We start from the raw sequence: 22,625 nt of genomic DNA on the forward strand, positions 1-22,625 counted from the left end.
TTATTAAGATTTCGCTTTTTTATTTCACATAAAAATACATGTATAACAAACATATTGGTAATACTTAAATATAAGAACAAATTCATATTTAAATGACAAATATATGCTTAATTAACTTTTCGTATCAAACACCAGATATAGTATATATAGTATCATATATAGACATTAATATCACAGTTACATTGGGCTTTATGAAAGGCGTTAATAAATTAACCACACACTCAAACACATCGCATTTATACAATATATCCCCATTTATAAGACCACAAAGTTACGAGCTCGTTTCTATAACAAACGTTTAATTAAAATGAACACACTCTAATGTATCTCATATATTCTACTCCACATTAAATGAACATTCTTTGGTACTCAAATATCAGTAACCAGGGACCAGTTTCGCGAACATTCTTTAACTTAGGGAAATCCCTTAACGTAAATATCCTCTGGGAAAACATTACATAAGTGACGGAAAGTTCCTTAACTTATGTGATGTTTTCTATGGAGAATCTTATATCAAGGAATTTAAAAATGCTCTTGAAACTGGGCCTAATCACAATGAAAAGAACACATTCTCGAGTACTACTGAAACTATCTGTGATTTATAGATCTGTATGATAATCGTCATCCTCCTCCCGTGGTGGAGGGGCTCCTCCTTCATTTTGGTACAGTTTACTCATGATCGGATGTACAACATCCTCAAGCTCCTTCTTCTGCGATTTAAATTCGTCCGTGTCAGCATCTGAATGGTTATCAAACCATTGAATCGTTTCCTCTATAGCTTCCCCAATTACTGATTTATCTTCATCATTAAGTTTACCGCCAAGTTTGTCTTTATCACCAATTTGATTTTTTAAAGAATAGACGTAACTTTCAAGTTCATGTTTAGCATCTACCCTCTCTTTCACCTTTTTGTCCTCTTCGGCAAATACTTCAGCGTCCTTGATCATCCTTTCGATGTCGTCAGGAGAGAGTCTGTCATTATTATTCTGAATGATGATTTCATTTTTCGTTCCGGTTCCTTTATCCTCAGCTGTGACTTTCAATATTCCATTCACGTCGATTTCAAACGTAACCTCAATTTGAGGAATACCTCTCGGTGCCGGTGGGATGCCGGTAAGATCAAACTTGCCCAGTAAGTGGTTATCCTTGGTCATGGTCCGCTCGCCTTCATAAATAGAAATGGTCACGGACGGTTGGTTATCGGCGGCTGTTGAGAAGATTTGAGATTTTTTGTTGGGGACTGGTTTGTTCCTGGGTATCAGCGTTGTCATCACACCTCCTACTGTCTCGATACCCAAGGTCAGGGGATTCACATCCACCACCACCAAGTTGTTACCACATCCGTCTCCGCTAAGGATGCAACCCTGGATAGCCGCTCCGTTAGCCACCGCCTCATCAGGGTTCACTCCACGACTTGGCTCCTTGGAAACAGTAAATGTTATAATTAGTAATGTAACACATTCAGAACAGAATTTTAAATTATCTAAACATGTGCTTCAATCCAAATACGTTACAGGATATATTTTTTTCGCACGTCAAATAATATGTATGTTTATATTGCTACAAACCTACATATGTATTTGTTTCATAACTAAAATTAATAAAATTATGTAATGATATGTTTTATAATGTTAAACACTACATTAACAAACAGACATATTACCCGTACCTTGCCATCGAAGAATTCCTTGATGAGTTGCTGGACTTTCGGGATCCGCGTGGAGCCTCCTACCAGTACAATCTCGTCTATCTCACTCTTCTTCAGATTGGCATCCTTCAGCGCCTGTTTTACCGGTTTCAGTGTGTTTCGGAACAGATCCTGCAAAGAAAATCATCATTTTAATATAAAATTTAAGAATTTTAGTTTGTCAAAAGACTAACTAAGTGTCTTTATTGACAAAAATTACATATTCGGTTTGTAATCAACCGTAATCAAATGTACCAAAATGTCATACGATTGAATGACTAAATATTTTTGATCATGCTACTTTGTTTCGTCTTTGACTCAAGTTGAGTCGCACAAATATGTGAAATCAAGAAAGACGTCTTCGGTAATTGCTATTTCGTTCTTTAAAGACTCATCGGCGGTGTTGAACACCTACTGTATATGTGACTAAAGCCGTGTTCAAAACCTATGAACCAAAATACTTATCATTATACAAATGAAAACAAAACAACAAATTACAATCAAGATATATGTATAATATGGAGACAGGTTACGTTGACTTTGCCTGTTGCTCCATCCTTGTTTTTCTTGTTTTTTAAGTCTCCAAATGATTTGCATTACTTACAATGTTGAGTTCCTCAAACTTGGCCCTGGTGAGTGTCTCAGAAAAGTCTTCACCATCGAACAGGGACTCGATCTCAATTCTGGTCTGATGCTGGGAGGACAGAGCTCTTTTGGCCTTCTCAACCTCACGACGCAGTTTCTGTACGGCTCTCGGGTCATGGCGAATGTCTTTACCAGTCCTCTTCCTGATAACCTTGAAGAAATGTTCCATCACGCGAAGGTCAAAGTCTTCCCCTCCCAGATGTGTATCTCCATTGGTGGACAGCACCTCAAATACGCCCTGGTCAATGGTCAGTACTGACACGTCAAACGTACCACCTCCAAGGTCAAACACAAGGATGTTCTTCTCCGAGTCCTGTTTATCTAGACCGAATGCGATAGCAGCGGCGGTTCTGGAATAGTCATAGAATGTTATATTTATGTCATGTGGTTTATTCAGCTTACGACTTTACGTCTGATATGATACAATTGATTAATAGAATACGTGTACTATTGACACTATGTGTGATGCCTATCAGTTAACACTCACGGTTCGTTGATGATCCTCATGACGTTTAGTCCTGCTATGACACCAGCGTCCTTGGTGGCCTGTCTCTGAGCGTCATTGAAGTAGGCTGGTACCGTGATGACGGCGTTATGTACAGTCTCCCCCAGATACCCCTCGGCTATCTCCTTCATCTTAGACAACACCATGGCGGAGATCTCTTCTGGGGCAAAGGTCTTCCCAGTCACAGACGGCTGTATGTGTGGCTTGTTTCCTTTGTTTGTCACCTGGAAGTAATATTTGATTGGGTCAGAGTTATAATTAAGTAGATTACCAACGATAACCACCGAGAATAAAAGTAATCTTAATTTTATAAATTTAAAACTAACATGTCTAATTTTACCTAAATATACCTAAAAATTGATTGCTGTATTTTTGGAGAGGACAATATTTCTTTACCGCGTACCTTAAGATAATAAAACGTTAAGGTTTGTTGTTAAATATTTAAAGAAAAAAACAGTTTTTATTAAAACTTCATATGAATATTTCAACGATATTGCATACAAATGAAAAGTACTTTATATTGTCTTACGTTAGGGTTGATTTATTATTTATATCGGAGAAATATTCTATTAAGATGACAAAGATGTGAAAATGATAACCCTACCTTAAAAGGATATGACTTGATGTCATTTTGTACAGACTTGTCGTCCCAGGTACGACCAATCATACGTTTGACATCAAAGACGGTGTTTTCAGGATTACTGGTCAGCTGATTCTTTGCTGCGTCTCCGATCAGACGCTCGCCATCACTGGTGAATGCTACATAAGAAGGTGTGATACGGTTTCCCTGGTCGTTAGCAATGATTTCTACACGTCCATTTTTAAACACACCAACACTGTAAGTAAAATTTGGTTCATCTTAACAGCGGCCTGATTCTAAAATATATGTATGAAATAATTGTGCAAAATTCAATATGAACAAATTTTTTTTGTCCGATGAAAAAAACCAGTTTTAATAATAATTGAATATTTCATGTCGATAACAGTTTGAGTCAAAGACTCTTCTTACAAGTGATCGACTAAAGTATACAATTTACATTATTTTAATGCAATCTGTCGGTATTTTAAAGTTTACCTTTGCTACAAATCACTCTCTGTTCTGAACGCTTATTTAGATTTATTAGAGTTACATGTATTTCAGTAGCTTGCCACACGATATACAGAATAAAGGTAATCTGAAATTTCACTGATGTTACATTAAAAATTAAAAGCTATATAATGCAGCCTTATCTTTATTTCTATTTGATATTAATGTATTAACTGCCCTTTGTGAACCCCTAAACTTACCATGAATAAGTGGTGCCAAGATCTATACCTATCACCGTCCCGACGTCGTTCGTGTTCCCGCCATCAGCTACAGCTGCTGACACAGCCATCATCACCAAAACGGCGGAACATAGAGCTACTCTGTTCGTCATAATTCTCGGCTCCTACGAGTAATTATATGTATACAGTATAATTTAAGATATTCTTTATTAGTGAATATAAATGTGATAAATCGTTTTGTGTCAATTATTAATGGCATATTGATGTTCTATTGTCTAGCATTATTCTTATGCTATTCATTATAATTACTATTTATTTGAATAAAACACGAAAAAAATGCATATTCTTGAACACATATTAATGTTTCTATAGTACTGTTTTATAAGATTTTGAATGTGCAGTTGTAAGCCTAGGTCTTAAAATATATAATTTATGGGACAATCAATATACCAATGTATTCGCTATATGAAATGACCGTATCATATAGTCATACATATTTTAGTCAATGAATGTTGTTAAATCCCATAAATTACATTTATAACAGTTTGTTTTCATTGTTCAACATAATTCTTGAAATATAGTCCTATTTTTTCTATCGTTCTGTGCATATATATTTAACGGCAGGATAATTCAGACTAAGAGAAATATTTTATTCTTAAAAAAAATCCCTACATTTATTACAATAGATACTTACCCTTGTACTCCTTGTTGTTATTCAAGCGACTTCTGTATGTACTGTTTTCAGTCAATGTTTCTCCTATGCATTGTATGATAGTCGTCTAGTAAAGTCTCCGTACCGTCGTGTTTTAATTAATTGTTATTCTGTTTAGAAGAGTATGTCTGTGTAAATACATATTAGTGTATTTATACGCTATGTGTCCCAGAATAAGACAGTACCTGTGTGTCGTGTCAGTTAGTCTATGGGTGATGTTGTAGGGAGACTGGGGTGTTCCTGATTGGCCAAATCACACTAATATGATGAAATCTAGTGTTCTAATTGTTTGATACGAGTTAAGTAGGCGGGTCAAAGTAGATAAGAATTCTGCGTATGACATTTTATTTACGTTTTGTGTATATACCTCTCATGGTAGTTTAGTTACACGTTGCCTTTAGCAAAGTATAATCACTTTTCTCTAGTATTGCGTCAGCTGTAAACAGATTTGTCAGAATTATCTCCCTTTTGTCGTTGTAGGGTTGTAGTAATGTTATAAACAATGTTATCAAAATGATACTAAAATAATAATTTTCTCTAAACCATGAAAAAAACATGATAAAATAAGGAGAGAGATGTGAATTTCATAGATATAAACCACTGGCTCGAAGTATATTATTGTTTATATAGACTAGTGTTAAATGAATTACATGAACGACATTTCAAGTGATTTCAAGTTAAATAACAACATGGACTCAATCGAAAGGGTTAATCAGTGGTATCTTGCAGAAGTAATATCGTTTTACATTAATGAAATGATACTTTAATAACTTATATGGATTAATTATTAAACCCATCTAAATTCATTTGTGATTTCTGTTGACCGTCAAATCATTATGGTCAATAAATTATAAATATAGTTAGAGTTCAGCCGAATAAATGGGTTTTGATCCTTGTATACAAAAACCTAAGATATACATTTCATATGTGTACAAGTTTTAAGCCCTTTCTATAATGAATAAATGGGTGGATGGATGGTGGATGGATAGATAGATGGATAGATAATATTTTTTTTATTCCCTGCAAAAGACATGATTTATTTATTTATAATTATGAAATATTAACACATTATATAACACAAAATTATTCACATATGACATACATACATATAAACATAAATCAAATTACCAACAACAAAAATACGTGTATACATGGACATTTGTATGCTGTATGTTTTATACTTCTATTTGTTGACATCAGTTGAAGGTAAATTTACACATTTGGACATTTTATTTCACAGATTCATACTTTTTCTTCAGTTTTCACAATACATATACAGTGTATAGAGAAATATAATTTGACCTAAACCTTCTGATAAAATGAGAGCCTTTCGTCATCACTAAACATTGTCAGCGGGATTGGAAAATATGGTTTATATAATGGTATTGTAATTCAGCAAGTGAAAAGTTAATGTGTGACGTATCAATGACTAATACATATTAGTTTGGGTACATATGCTGCATAGTTGGTAAGTCTGTTGAATGTGACAGGATCGTACCAGTAATCGAAACGTTCCGGTTCATAAGATTTGCACTGGAAGTTTCGGTTTAGTTTTGATTGAAACGTTTAACAGATTCGTGACATTGCAATATCGCTTATCAAAACAAAACGTCTTCATTTTTTAATTATGTCAAGTAATTTGTAGCAGTTCATTATGAAATGTTTTATAATATCGACAGCTACAATTCGCCATAGACGCAAAAAGTGTTGTGACCATATCCCTAAGTTTAAGCATATATTGATTATTTTCTGAGATTATTATGGTTTGATACCAATGCAATTAAATAATGTCCACTTAAATCTGTGTTTATGAATTAAACACAAAACGTTCTGGGTCGATTGGCCTAGATAAAAAAAAGATGAGGCTTACGATGTTTTCGAATGGATATTTTGGGATTTACATAGTGTTTTCTGAATAAAAGTAAGAAAAATACAGAACTACTGGCAAGTTATGCAAAAATCCTGGATCTGCTGAACCGTGTCCAGTTTGTCAGCCGATCCCACGATAGGCCTATTATGAACAACTGACTGAAATGCTAAATCTGTTGTACATTTGAATCACTTCTTCTATATTTCATACATTGAAATTCATTATGTTCAACCCATTTACACTGTCAATGACATGCTTTCGTCGAGATCGTCATCTGAAAATATTGGAAGCCATGTAACCATTTACTGTCTTCGACGTCGCCACAACAAGGTCATAAATTTCTATGAATCTAACGGGGATTAGATCATGAAAATAATCCAATCAAAACAGACGTTATATCAATATCATTTTAGCATGAATTTATTTTCATCTTTAATTTTCTATGTCTTCTCTTAAATACATGTATAGCATTGTTCACAATATTTTCTCCATAGATATTTTATGGAAGTATCCATCTTTCTTTAATTGTTCTACGACAATTCAATTTTGTAGTTGATAGCAATATTAATTAGATTGTAATTTACTGATTTTAGTATGTTTTATGGTCAATCAAACATACTTATAAAGATTTTTTCCGTGTAAATATGATAATATTACCTTGTCTCTGAAAAATGTGCTTATCTACTTTCTGCTAAACTGACAAGAGACTGAATTTTTAGAATCTACTGGGGAAGTTGAAAACAGCAAGAGCTGCGAGTTGCTTTTGTCCAAAAAAAAGTCTTCTAAGTAGATTTTTATACAGGGATTTTAAGAACTGATCCATTTTGCGACCATTTTGAAAATGTGCCTTTTTTCGCTTTGAGTAGACCCAAAGTTTTACCATTTTTTGCTTAAATTGTAGTGTGAAATGATACGGGTTTCTTTCACTATATTTTAACATTTAATGATATTTAGCGCTTTTATTTCTTACTCTAAACTATTGAAAAATAACAGATATTGGGCAAAAAAGTAAGCACACGGACCCCCTATTTTTGGAGATATTGTCTGGGATAATATAACAGTTGGACAAAGTAATCTTTTAGAAAACATTCAACTTGAAGCAGCTAGGATCATTACCGGTGCCACCAAACTCACTAGTCATGATCGATTTTATACAGAATCTGGATTAGATACACTTATGAATAGAAGGCGAAAACACAAAATCGTTAAAGAGGCTCCACCGATGACAAATGATATTTTTTCACTGTCAATAACAGGAGCAGACGATTTAGTATTTTTCTTCGGTTACGAAAGTTACTTACTTTATACCATTACCACCAGTGAAAAGTTTGAGCTTCTAATTTTATATCAAGATAGAAATATCAAAAAGAATTAATTACATCCTGAAAAAATCCCCTGGCACTATATCCTATATGGAATTAAGTACTGATTGCGCATTACTAAAGGCGAAATAAATTATTTTATATTATTTTTTTGTGTTAATTAGACATATATATACACGATTAAACACCAATTATTGTTCAAATGATGAATATCACTTATGCTCTGTCGGCGGTGGAGCATCTTTAAAGTCCATCAGATTGTTCATGGTCAGTGCCCCCCTTACCTAACTAGCATGCTCCCAGCTCGTCGTCGTAATATTCATTCATACAACACAAGGGGAGCCGATCTTTCTATCAACCTCCATGCCGCACAAACCTTTGCAAAGACTCCTTTCTGCCTTCTTCTGTGGACCTATGGAACTTACGGCGGCGTATTAGGGCCACTATATAATTTAATTTATCTTGTACGTACAAGTTAGTATCTTGTACGTACAAGATAGTATCTTGTACGTACAAGTTAGTATCTTGTACGTACAAGATAGTATCTTGTACGTACAACTTAGTATCTTGTACGTACAAGTTAGTATCTTGTACGTACAAGATAGTATCTTGTACGTACAACTTAGTATCTTGTACGTACAAGATAGTATCTTGTACGTACAACTTAGTATCTTGTACGTACAAGTTAGTATATTGTACGTACAACTTAGTATCTTGTACGTACAAGATAGTATCTTGTACGTACAAGATAGTATCTTGTACGTACAACTTAGTATCTTGTACGTACAACTTAGTATCTTGTACGTACAAGATAGTATCTTGTACGTACAAGTTACTATCTTGTACGTACAAGTTACTATCTTGTACGTACAACTTATAGTATCTTGTACGTACAAGATAGTATCTTGTACGTACAACTTAGTATTTTGTACATACAAGTTGAGTTGAACTGCTGTTCATCACCGCAGAATTGAGTCACCCGCCTGATATTTTTCGTAATTAAAGATAGTCGGTCTAATTTGCATTGCTTCAAGTACGATCACAGGTTTATAAACTTATTTGACAATATTAAAAATATAGATATATATTAATGAGGACAATATCTTTTTCACAATCGTAATATGAAATTGCCGGATTATGAGTTGAAACTGTATAGTCACTTGCATTATTTTGAAACTGACACTGTATAGTTCCTTCCGAGGAAACTGTATAGTCGCTTGTTTTATAACAAGATACATTTAGTGATAAAATGGATATGATACATCTCCGATGAATGATAAGTTTTATCTATTAAAAAGAGGAGCAAACAAATACGTAATTTTCTTCAGTAATAAAAGTTAAATACTTCACACTTGTGCCATTATTGGAAAAGTTTGAGCATTTATTTTACTTCAGAATAGTAGTATTGAAAATAATTAACTGTCTCCGAAAACAATTTTAGGCATTATGCCCTAATTCGAATGATTTACTGATTGCACAGACAACAAAAGCAAAACAAATTATTTCATATATGTTTTTGTGTTTATTAGACATATATACACACATCAATTATTGTCAAAATGATGATCATAGTTAATACTCTGTTATAAACATTTACATCTATATGTTCGGAAACTTATCACAGCATTACAACTCCACAACATGTCGCAAGGTATTCTTTTTTTCCCTTTGGCTTATACAAAGGGTACGTAATATACGTATAGCTTCATGCGATACCACGGTGACAGTAAATCAGCCACAGCCTTTAATACAGAGAGTTTCAACATTATACTATCTTGTACGTACAAGATAGTAACTTGTACGTACAAGATACTATCTTGTACGTACAAGATACTAAGTTGTACGTACAAGATACTAACTTGTACGTACAAGATACTAAGTTGTACGTACAAGATACTATCTTGTACGTACAAGATACTAACTTGTACGTACAAGATACTAAGTTGTACGTACAAGATACTATCTTGTACGTACAAGATACTATCTTGTACGTACAAGATACTAAGTTGTACGTACAAGATACTATCTTGTACGTACAAGATACTAAGTTGTACGTACAAGATACTAACTTGTACGTACAAGATACTAACTTGTACGTACAAGATACTAACTTGTACGTACAAGATACTAAGTTGTACGTACAAGATACTAACTTGTACGTACAAGATACTAACTTGTACGTACAAGATACTAACTTGTACGTACAAGATACTATCTTGTACGTACAATATACTATCTTGTACGTACAAGATACTAAGTTGTACGTACAAGATACTAACTTGTACGTACAAGATACTAACTTGTACGTACAAGATAAATTAAATTATATAGTGGCCCTAATACGCCGCCGTAGGAACTCGCTTCCGGACATTATAAAATTTAATCCATCTATTACCTGTCTCAAACACTTCCTTAATACTGATATCCTAGCTGTCCCTCTCTATTATTATTATTGTAAAACAAGGCACGGCCAGATTCACCACTCCCGTCTTAGAATGCATTGCAGTTCTCTAAACTCTCATCTATATCATCGTAATCTTGAAGTTAGTCCTCGCTGCTCGTGTAACCAATCTGACGAAACTTCTGAACATTTCCTTCTCCATTGTCTAAATTACCAACAAACAAGAATGCTATGTTTCAGAAACCTACCCCATGACTATGATATTAACACTTTACTCTATGGTAACCCTAATATGCCCGATCATTACAATGTAAATATTTTTGTTAAGGTTCAAAATTTCATCAGTCCCTCAAACCGTTTCAAGTAGATATAAATTATAAATACATATGTATCTATCAGAACTACTCTACTGTCCATTTTAAAACCAATCTGATCTTTTTCGTATATTGGTTATAAACTCATGGCCCGTGTTATTTTTACTAATGATCAAAAGTATATATGGCCGATTTATCAACAAATCTCTGGTTTTGTATGGCTGAAAAATAAACACCATTTCTCTTATCAATCCCTGCACCCTTCCCTTTCTCTACCAAAACACTGAACATTCTGAAATCAGTACTGTTCTATTGCTTATAATTTATATATATATGGAGACGAATTAACATAAGTACAGTGTACTTGTTTCTGTATCCAACCTTTTTGACATGTATACTGTACTGTATCGTTATTGAATTGAATAAAATATTGTTTAAACCAAACTGACAAGAGACTGAAATTTTAGAATCTACTGGGGAAGTTGAATATATCAAGAGCTGCGAGTTGCTTTTGTCAAAAAAAAATATTTTTCTTTTAAGTAGATTTTTTCACAGGGATTTTAAGAAATGGTCCATTTGGCGACCATTTTGAAAATGTGCCTTTTTTCGCTTCGAGTAGAGCCAAAGTTTTAGCATTTTTTGCTTAAATTGTTGTGTGAAATGATACGGGTTTCTTTCACTATATTTTAACATTTAATGATATTTAGCACTTTTATTTCTTACTCTAAAATATTGAAAAATAACAGATATTGAAATGGGGCAAAAAAGTAAGCACACGGATCCCCTATTTTTTGCCTGGCTAGAAAGAGCAACCTTTTCTCTATTGACATGAAAAATATTTTCAAAACATTAATATCAGAACTTTTTTTTTATAAAAGGTTAAATCTGGCCAAAAAAACTGAAAATGGTTCATTTTGTTGCTCAAAATTAAGAGGTAGAGGTAGCATTGGTCGTAAACCTTAGAAAAAAAAAATACTATTCTTAATAATCATAACTGCTGTATTTTTAAAGAAGACCACTGGAAAATAAATTCTGCAAACATCCATGCATATCAAACACCTCATTAGGAAATTGTAGCTTTAATCTCCTGTGTAAATGTTCAAAACTGCAAAATTCCCATCAAATCCAATATTTTGTCAATGAAGTATCATTGAGTGACAAAGGCTCAAAAACGAAAACGCGGACATGTTTTTCTTCCATTTTATTCTATGGTATGAAATCCTGTTTCGAAAAATCTATATGAGAAAAAAGTTTTGATAACAGAAAATTTCGACTTCTAAGAGGTGTACAACCTTATCAAATACGAAACAAAACAAAACAGATATTATGAAAATTTGGCTCTTTTATTTAACATAAAAACAATCATATGTATATGTATTTTACAAATAAGTGAGAATAAATACTTTTACAACAATCATATTGATAACATATACATATAACAAAAAAATCATATTTGTATGTATCAGTACAAATATATCATGAAATAACTTATCGTACAAAACATCAAATATAGTATCATATAAAAACATCACCCACCATTCATAGAAATTTATATCACAGTAACTTTAAGGATTTATGGAAGCCGTATATAACTTTTCATCGTGTTAACCACACACTCAAACACATCGCATCAGTAAAATACATTCCAGTTTAAATAAGCATACAAATTATGAGCTCGATTCTAAAACAAGCGTTAAATTAAAAAGAACACACTCCCATGTATCTCATGTACTCATTATCTTACACTAAACTAAATTAACACACTCTCTGGTGCTCAAAGAAAATATCAGTTACTATGGACCAGTTTTACGAACATTCCTCAACTTAACACAATTTCTGAACTTAAGTTTTCCATGTGAAAGCACATAGGATCACATAAGTGAAGGAAACTCCTTAACTTAGACGTTCTCTTTATTTTTTGTAATGCTTTCCTATGGAGAATGTTAACCTAAGGATTTAAAGAATGCACGTCAAACTGGGGCCTAATCACAATGAAAAGAACACATTCTCGAGTACTACTGAAACTATCTATGATTTAGAGATCTGTATGATAATCGTCATCCTCCTCCCGCGGTGGAGGGGCTCCTCCTTCATTTTGGTACAGTTTACTCATGATCGGATGTACAACATCCTCAAGCTCCTTCTTATGCGATTTAAATTCGTCCGTGTCAGCATCTGAATGGTTATCAAACCATTGAATCGTTTCCTCTATAGCTTCCCCAATTACTGATTTATCTACATCATTAAGTTTACCGCCAAGTTTGTCTTTATCACCAATTTGATTTTTTAAAGAATAGACGTAACTTTCAAGTTCATGTTTAGCATCTACCCTCTCTTTCACCTTTTTGTCCTCTTCGGCAAATACTTCAGCGTCCTTGATCATCCTTTCGATGTCGTCAGGAGAGAGTCTGTCATTATTATTCTGAATGATGATTTCATTTTTAGTTCCGGTTCCCTTATCCTCAGCTGTGACTTTCAATATTCCATTCACGTCGATTTCAAACGTGACCTCTATTTGAGGAATACCTCTCGGTGCCGGTGGGATGCCGGTAAGATCAAACTTTCCCAGTAAGTGGTTATCCTTGGTCATGGTTCGCTCGCCTTCATAAATGGAGATTGTCACGGACGGTTGGTTATCGGCGGCTGTTGAGAAGATTTGAGATTTTTTGTTGGGGACTGGTTTGTTCCTGGATATCAGTGTTGTCATCACACCTCCTACTGTCTCGATACCCAAGGTAAGGGGATTCACATCTACCACCACCAAGTTGTTACCACATCCGTCTCCGCTGAGGATGCAACCCTGGATAGCCGCTCCGTTAGCCACCGCCTCATCAGGATTCACTCCACGACTAGGCTCCTGGGAATCAGTAAAGGTTATAATTAGTAATGTAACACATTCAGACAGAATTTTAAATCATCTAAACGTGTGCTTCAATCCAAATACGTTACAGGATAGATTTTTTTCGCTCGTCAAATTGATATGTTTGTTTATATTGCTACAAACCTACATATGTATTTGTTTCATAACTAAAGTTAATAGAATTATATAATGATATGTTTTCTAATGTTAAACACTACATTGACAAACAGATATATTATCCGTACCTTGCCATCGAAGAATTCCTTGATGAGTTGCTGGACTTTCGGGATCCGCGTGGAGCCTCCCACCATTACGATCTCGTCTATCTCCCTCTTCTTCAGATTGGCATCCTTCAGCGCCTGTTTTACCGGTTTCAGTGTGTTTCGGAACAGATCCTGCAAAGAAGATCATGATTTTAATATAAAATTTAAGAATATATAAAAAGTGTGTTGTTTGTCAAAAGACTAATTAAATGTCTTTATTGACGAAAATTACATATTTGATTTGTAATCAACCGTAATCAACTGTATCAAAATGACATACGATTGAATGACTAAATATTTTTGATCATGCTACTTTGTTTCGTCTTTGACTCAAGTTAAGTCGCACAAATATGTGAAATTGAGAAAGACGTCTCCGGTAATTGCTATTTCGTTCTTTAAAGACTCATCGGCGGTGTTGAACACCTACTGTATATATCACTAAAGCCGTGTTCAAAACCTATGAACCAAAATACTTATCATTATACAAATGAAAACAAAACAACAACTTACAACCAAGATATATGTTTATAATATGAATACAGGTTACGTTGACTTCGCCTGTTGCTCCATCCTTGTTTTTCTTGTTTTTAAGTCTCAAAATGATTTGCATTACTTACCATGTTGAGTTCCTCAAACTTGGCCCTGGTGAGTGTCTCAGAAAAGTCTTCACCATCGAACAGGGACTCGATCTCAATTCTGGTCTGATGCTGGGAGGACAGAGCTCTTTTGGCCTTCTCCACCTCACGACGCAGTTTCTGTACGGCTCTCGGGTCATGGCGAATGTCTTTACCAGTTCTCTTCCTAATGACCTTGAAGAAATGTTCCATCACGCGAAGGTCAAAGTCTTCCCCTCCGAGGTGTGTATCTCCATTGGTGGACAGCACCTCAAATACGCCCTGGTCAATGGTCAGTACTGACACGTCAAACGTACCACCTCCAAGGTCAAACACAAGGATGTTCTTCTCCGAGTCCTGTTTATCTAGGCCGAATGCGATAGCAGCGGCGGTTCTGGAATAGTCATAGAATGTTATATTTATGTCATGTGGTTTATTCAGCTTACGACTTTACGTCTACTCTTCAATTTGAGTAGAACGTCATCAAATGTATGTAATATGTATTCAAATTACAAATTTATATCTAAATATTGATAGTGGCGGTCCAAAAAGTATTATAGAAATTTTAAAGTCATTTAGAGTCATGCTATGTGATAGCATTGGAATTGTAACAATTATTATGATATGCTATAATCAACTGTCAGTAAAACGAGAAGGTGGTATATTTCCCATTTTCAAAATGTTTCAATTGATAATAGAATACGTGTACTATTGACACTATGTGTGATGCCTATCAGTTAACACTCACGGTTCGTTGATGATCCTCATGACGTTTAGTCCAGCTATGACACCAGCGTCCTTGGTGGCCTGTCTCTGAGCGTCATTGAAGTAGGCTGGTACTGTGATGACGGCGTTATGTACAGTCTCCCCCAGATACCCCTCGGCTATCTCCTTCATCTTAGACAACACCATGGCGGAGATCTCTTCTGGGGCAAAGGTCTTCCCAGTCACAGACGGCTGTATGTGTGGCTTGTTTCCTTTGTTTGTCACCTGGAAGTAATATTTGATTGGGTCAGAGTTATAATTAACTAGATTACCAACGATAACCACCGAGAATAAAAGTAATCTTAATTTTATAAATTTAAAACTAACATGTCTAATTTTACCTAAATATACCTAAACATTGATTGCTGTATTTTTGGAGAGGACAATATTTCTTTAATGCTTTACTTAAGATAATAAAACCGTTAACGTTTGTTGTTAAATATTTAAAGAAATAAAATCAGTTTTTATTAAAACTTCATATGAATATTTCAACGATATTGCATACAAATGAAAAATACTTTATATTGTCTTACGTTAGGGTTGATTTATTGTTTATATCGGAGAAATATTCTATTAAGATGACAAAGATGTTAAAAATAACCATACCTTAAAAGGATATGACTTGATGTCATTTTGTACAGACTTGTCGTCCCAGGTACGACCAATCATACGTTTGACATCAAAGACGGTGTTTTCAGGATTACTGGTCAGCTGATTCTTTGCTGCGTCTCCGATCAGACGCTCTCCATCACTGGTGAATGCTACATAAGAAGGTGTGATACGGTTTCCCTGGTCGTTGGCAATGATTTCTACACGTCCATTTTTAAACACACCAACACTGTAAGTAAAATTTGGTTAATCTTAACAGCGGCCTGATTCTAAAATATATGTATGAAATAATTGTGCAAAATTCAATATGAACAAATTTATCTAGTCCAATTAAAAAAAGAGGTTTTAATAATAATTGAATATTTCATGTCGATAACAGTTTGAGTCAAAGACTCTTCTTACAAGTGATCGACTAAAGTATACAATTTACACTATTTTAATGCAATCTGCCGGTATTTTAAAGTTTATCTTTGATACAAATCACTCTCTGTTCTGAACGCTTATTTCGATTTATTAGGGTTACATGTATTTCAGTAGCTTGCCACACGATATACAGAATAAAGGTAATCTGAAGTTTCACTGATGGTACATTAAAAATTAAAAGCTATATAATGCAGCTTTATCTTTATTTCTATTTGATATTAATGTATTAACTGCCCTTTGTGAACCCCTAAACTTACCATGAATAAGTGGTGCCAAGATCTATACCTATCACCGTCCCGACGTCGTTCGTGTTCCCGCCATCAGCTACAGCTGCTGACACAGCCATCATCACCAAAACGGCGGAACATAGAGCTACTCTGTTCGTCATAATTCTCGGTTCCTATGAGTAATTATATGTATACAGTATAATTTAAGATATTCTTTATTAGTGAATATAAATGTGATAAATCGTTTTGTGTCAATTGTTAATGGCATAGTGATGTTCTATTGTCTAGCATTATTCTTTTGTTATTCATTATAATTACTATTTATTTGAATAAAACACGAAAAAAATGCATATTCTTGAACACATATTAATGTTTCTATAGTACTGTTTTATAAGATTTTGAATGTGCAGTTGTAAGCCTAGGTCTTAAATATATAATTAATGGGACAATCAATATACCAATGTATTCGCTATATGAAATGACCGTATCATATAGTCATACATATTTTAGTCAATGAATGTTGTTGATAACCCATAAATTACATTTATAACAGTTTGTTTTCATTGTTCAACATAATTCTTGAAATATAGTCCTATTTTTTCTATCGTTCTGTGCATATATATTTAACGGCAGGATAATTCAGACTAAGAGAAATATTTTATTCTTAAAAAAAATCCCTACATTTATTACAATAGATACTTACCCTTGTACTCCTTGTTGTTATTCAAGCGACTTCTGTATGTACTGTTTTCAGTCAATGTTTCTCCTATGTATTGTATGATAGTCGTCTAGTAAAGTCTCCGTACCGTCGTGTTTTAATTAATTGTTATTCTGTTTAGAAGAGTATGTCTGTGTAAATACATATTAGTGTATTTATACGCTATGTGTCCCAGAATAAGACAGTACCTGTGTGTCGTGTCAGTTAGTCTATGGTGATGTTGTAGGGAGACTGGGGTGTTCCTGATTGGCCAAATCACACTAATATGATGAAATCTAGTGTTCTAATTGTTTGATACGAGTTAAGTAGGCGTGTCATAGTAGATAAGAATTCTGCGTATGACATTTTATTTACGTTTTGTGTATATTACTTTCATGGTAGTTTAGTTACACGTTGCCTTTAGCAAAGTATAATAACTTTTCTCTATTATTGCGTCAGCTGTAAACAGATTTGTCAGGATTATCTCCCTTTGGTCGTTGTAGGGTTGTAGTAATGTTATAAACAATGTTATCAAAATGATACTAAAATAATAATTTTCTCTAAACAATAAAAAAAACATGATAAAATAAGGAGACAGATGTGAATTTCATAGATATAAACCACTGGCTCGAAGTATATTATTGTTTATATAGACTAGTGTTAAATGAATTACATGAACGACATTTCAAGTGATTTCAAGTTAAATAACAACATGGACTCAATCGAAAGGGTTAATCAGTGGTATCTTGCAGAAGTAATATCGTTTTACATTAATGAAATGATACTTTAATAACTTATATGGATTAATTATTAAACCCATCTAAATTCATTTGTGATTTCTGTTGACCGTCAAATCATTATGGTCAATAAATTATAAATATAGTTAGAGTTCAGCCGAATAAATGGGTTTTGATCCTTGTATACAAAAACCTAAGATATACATTTCATATGTGTACAAGTTTTAAGCCCTTTCTATAATGAATAAATGGGTGGATGGATGGATGGATGGATGGATAGATAGATGGATAGATAGATAATTTTTTTTTTATTCCCTGCAAAAGACATGATTTATTTATTTATAATTATGAAATATTAACACATTATATAACACAAAATTATTCACATATGACATACATACATATAAACATAAATCAAATTACCAACAACAAAAATACGTGTATACATGGACATTTGTATGCTGTATGTTTTATACTTCTATTTGTTGACATCAGTTGAAGGTAAATTTACACATTTGGGACATTTTTATTTCACAGATTCATACTTTTTCTTCAGTTTTCACAATACATATACAGTGTATAGAGAAATATAATTTGACCTAAACCTTCTGATAAAATGAGAGCCTTTCGTCATCACTAAACATTGTCAGCGGGATTGGAAAATATGGTTTATATAATGGTATTGTAATTCAACAAGTGAAAAGTTAATGTGTGACGTATCAATGACTAATACATATTAGTTTGGGTACATATGCTGCATAGTTGGTAAGTCTGTTGAATGTGACAGGATCGTACCAGTAATCGAAACGTTCCGGTTCATAAGATTTGCACTGGAAGTTTCGGTTTAGTTTTGATTGAAACGTTTAACAGATTCGTGACATTGCAATATCGCTTATCAAAACAAAACGTCTTCATTTTTTAATTATGTCAAGTAATTTGTAGCAGTTCATTATGAAATGTTTTATAATATCGACAGCTACAATTCGCCATAGACGCAAAAAGTGTTGTGACCATACACCTAAGTTTAAGCATATATTGATTATTTTCTGAGATTATTATGGTTTGATACCAATGCAATTAAATAATGTCCACTTAAATCTGTGTTTATGAATTAAACACAAAACGTTCTGGGTCGATTGGCCTAGATAAAAAAAAGATGAGGCTTACGATGTTTTCGAATGGATATTTTGGGATTTACATAGTGTTTTCTGAATAAAAGTAAGAAAAATACAGAACTACTGGCAAGTTATGCAAAAATCCTGGATCTGCTGAACCGTGTCCAGTTTGTCAGCCGATCCCACGATAGGCCTATTATGAACAACTGACTGAAATGCTAAATCTGTTGTACATTTGAATCACTTCTTCTATATTTCATACATTGAAATTCATTATGTTCAACCCATTTACACTGTCAATGACATGCTTTCGTCGAGATCGGCATCTGAAAATATTGGAAGCCATGTAACCATTTACTGTCTTCGACGTCGCCACAACAAGGTCATAAATTTCTATGAATCTAACGGGGATTAGATCATGAAAATAATCCAATCAAAACAGACGTTATATCAATATCATTTTAGCATGAATTTATTTTCATCTTTAATTTTCTATGTCTTCTCTTAAATACATGTATAGCATTGTTTACAATATTTTCTCCATAGATATTTTATGGAAGTATCCATCTTTCTTTAATTGTTCTACGACAATTCAATTTTGTAGTTGATAGCAATATTAATTAGATTGTAATTTACTGATTTTAGTATGTTTTATGGTCAATCAAACATACTTATAAAGATTTTTTCCGTGTAAATATGATAATATTACCTTGTCTCTGAAAAATGTGCTTATCTACTTTCTGCTAAACTGACAAGAGACTGAATTTTTAGAATCTACTGGGGAAGTTGAAAACAGCAAGAGCTGCGAGTTGCTTTTGTCCAAAAAAAAGTCTTCTAAGTAGATTTTTATACAGGGATTTTAAGAACTGATCCATTTTGCGACCATTTTGAAAATGTGCCTTTTTTCGCTTTGAGTAGACCCAAAGTTTTACCATTTTTTGCTTAAATTGTAGTGTGAAATGATACGGGTTTCTTTCACTATATTTTAACATTTAATGATATTTAGCGCTTTTATTTCTTACTCTAAACTATTGAAAAATAACAGATATTGGGCAAAAAAGTAAGCACACGGACCCCCTATTTTTGGAGATATTGTCTGGGATAATATAACAGTTGGACAAAGTAATCTTTTAGAAAACATTCAACTTGAAGCAGCTAGGATCATTACCGGTGCCACCAAACTCACTAGTCATGATCGATTTTATACAGAATCTGGATTAGATACACTTATGAATAGAAGGCGAAAACACAAAATCGTTAAAGAGGCTCCACCGATGACAAATGATATTTTTTCACTGTCAATAACAGGAGCAGACGATTTAGTATTTTTCTTCGGTTACGAAAGTTACTTACTTTATACCCATTACCACACAGTGAAAAGTTTGAGCTTCTAATTTTATATCAAGATAGAAATATCAAAAAAAAGAATTAATTACATCCTGAAAAAATCCCGTGGCACTATATTTCCTATATGGAATTAAGTAATGATTGCGCATTACTAAAGGCGAAATAAATTATTTTATATTATTTTTTTGTGTTAATTGACATATATATACTCGATTAAACACCAATTATTGTTCAAATGATGAATATCACTTATGCTCTGTCGGCGGTGGAGCATCTTTAAAGTCCATCAGATTGTTCATGGTCAGTGCCCCCCTTACCTAACTAGCATGCTCCCAGCTCGTCGTCCGTAATATTCATTTCATACACACAATGGGGAGCCGATCTTTCTATCAACCTCCATGCCGCACAAAACCTTTGCAAAGACTCCTTTCTGCCTTCTTCTGTCTATGGAACTTGCGGCGTATTAGGGCCACTATATAATTTAATTTATCTTGTACGTACAAGTTAGTATCTTGTACGTACAAGATAGTATCTTGTACGTACAACTTAGTATCTTGTACGTACAAGTTAGTATCTTGTACGTACAAGATAGTATCTTGTACGTACAACTTAGTATCTTGTACGTACAAGATAGTATCTTGTACGTACAACTTAGTATCTTGTACGTACAAGATAGTATCTTGTACGTACAACTTAGTATCTTGTACGTACAAGTTAGTATATTGTACGTACAAGTTAGTATCTTGTACGTACAACTTAGTATCTTGTACGTACAAGATAGAATCTTGTACGTACAAGATAGTATCTTGTACGTACAACTTAGTATCTTGTACGTACAACTTAGTATCTTGTACGTACAAGATAGTATCTTGTACGTACAAGTTACTATCTTGTACGTACAAGTTACTATCTTGTACGTACAACTTATAGTATCTTGTACGTACAAGATAGTATCTTGTACGTACAACTTAGTATTTTGTACATACAAGTTGAGTTGAACTGCTGTTCATCACCGCAGAATTGAGTCACCCGCCTGATATTTTTCGTAATTAAAGATAGTCGGTCTAATTTGCATTGCTTCAAGTACGATCACAGGTTTATAAACTTATTTGACAATATTAAAAATATAGATATATATTAATGAGGACAATATCTTTTTCACAATCGTAATATGAAATTGCCGGATTATGAGTTGAAACTGTATAGTCACTTGCATTATTTTGAAACTGACACTGTATAGTTCCTTCCGAGGAAACTGTATAGTCGCTTGTTTTTATAACAAGATACATTTAGTGATAAAATGGATATGATACATCTCCGATGAATGATAAGTTTTATCTATTAAAAAGAGGAGCAAACAAATACGTAATTTTCTTCTAGTAATAAAAGTTAAATACTTCACACACTTGTGCCATTATTGGAAAAGTTTGAGCATTTATTTTACTTCAAATAGTAGTATTGAAAATAATTAACTGTCTCCGAAAACAATTTTAGGCATTATGCCCTAATTCGAATGATTTACTGATTGCACAGACAACAAAAGCAAAACAAATTATTTCATATATGTTTTTGTGTTTATTAGACATATATACACACATCAATTATTGTCAAAATGATGATCATAGTTAATACTCTGTTATAAACATTTACATCTATATGTTCGGAAACTTATCACAGCATTACAACTCCACAACATGTCGCAAGGGTATTCTTTTTTCCCTTTGGCTTATACAAAGGGTAAGTAATATACGTATAGCTTCATGCGATACCATGGTGACAGTAAATCAGCCACAGCCTTTAATCCGAGAGTTTCAACATTATACTATCTTGTACGTACAAGATAGTAACTTGTACGTACAAGATACTATCTTGTACGTACAAGATACTAAGTTGTACGTACAAGATACTAACTTGTACGTACAAGATACTAAGTTGTACGTACAAGATACTATCTTGTACGTACAAGATACTAACTTGTACGTACAAGATACTAAGTTGTACGTACAAGATACTATCTTGTACGTACAAGATACTAAGTTGTACGTACAAGATACTAACTTGTACGTACAAGATACTAAGTTGTACGTACAAGATACTAACTTGTACGTACAAGATACTAAGTTGTACGTACAAGATACTAACTTGTACGTACAAGATACTAAGTTGTACGTACAAGATACTAAGTTGTACGTACAAGATACTAACTTGTACGTACAAGATACTAAGTTGTACGTACAAGATACTAA

General features: G+C 33.6%; 2 protein-coding genes across 2 annotated transcripts; both read right to left on the reverse strand.

Moving 5' to 3' along the window:
- On the reverse strand, window positions 1-4,957 carry LOC138320840 (endoplasmic reticulum chaperone BiP-like). The gene is made up of 7 exons (XM_069264096.1): window positions 4,798-4,957; window positions 4,125-4,267; window positions 3,442-3,673; window positions 2,820-3,061; window positions 2,292-2,682; window positions 1,670-1,819; window positions 1-1,421 (listed from the first exon to the last, which is right to left on the reverse strand). Exons 2-7 carry the CDS (start codon window positions 4,253-4,255, stop codon window positions 600-602), a joined length of 1,968 nt encoding a protein of 655 aa, XP_069120197.1. The 5' UTR covers window positions 4,256-4,267; window positions 4,798-4,957; the 3' UTR covers window positions 1-599.
- Window positions 4,958-12,046: 7,089 nt separating this feature from the next.
- Window positions 12,047-17,351, reverse strand: LOC138320841 (endoplasmic reticulum chaperone BiP-like). The gene is made up of 7 exons (XM_069264097.1): window positions 17,187-17,351; window positions 16,514-16,656; window positions 15,831-16,062; window positions 15,208-15,449; window positions 14,463-14,853; window positions 13,828-13,977; window positions 12,047-13,579 (listed from the first exon to the last, which is right to left on the reverse strand). Exons 2-7 carry the CDS (start codon window positions 16,642-16,644, stop codon window positions 12,758-12,760), a joined length of 1,968 nt encoding a protein of 655 aa, XP_069120198.1. The 5' UTR covers window positions 16,645-16,656; window positions 17,187-17,351; the 3' UTR covers window positions 12,047-12,757.
- Window positions 17,352-22,625: the final 5,274 nt, after the last annotated feature.

Source organism: Argopecten irradians, chromosome 4 (genome assembly GCF_041381155.1).
Source record: "Argopecten irradians isolate NY chromosome 4, Ai_NY, whole genome shotgun sequence".
Taxonomy (NCBI): Eukaryota; Metazoa; Mollusca; class Bivalvia; order Pectinida; family Pectinidae; genus Argopecten; species Argopecten irradians.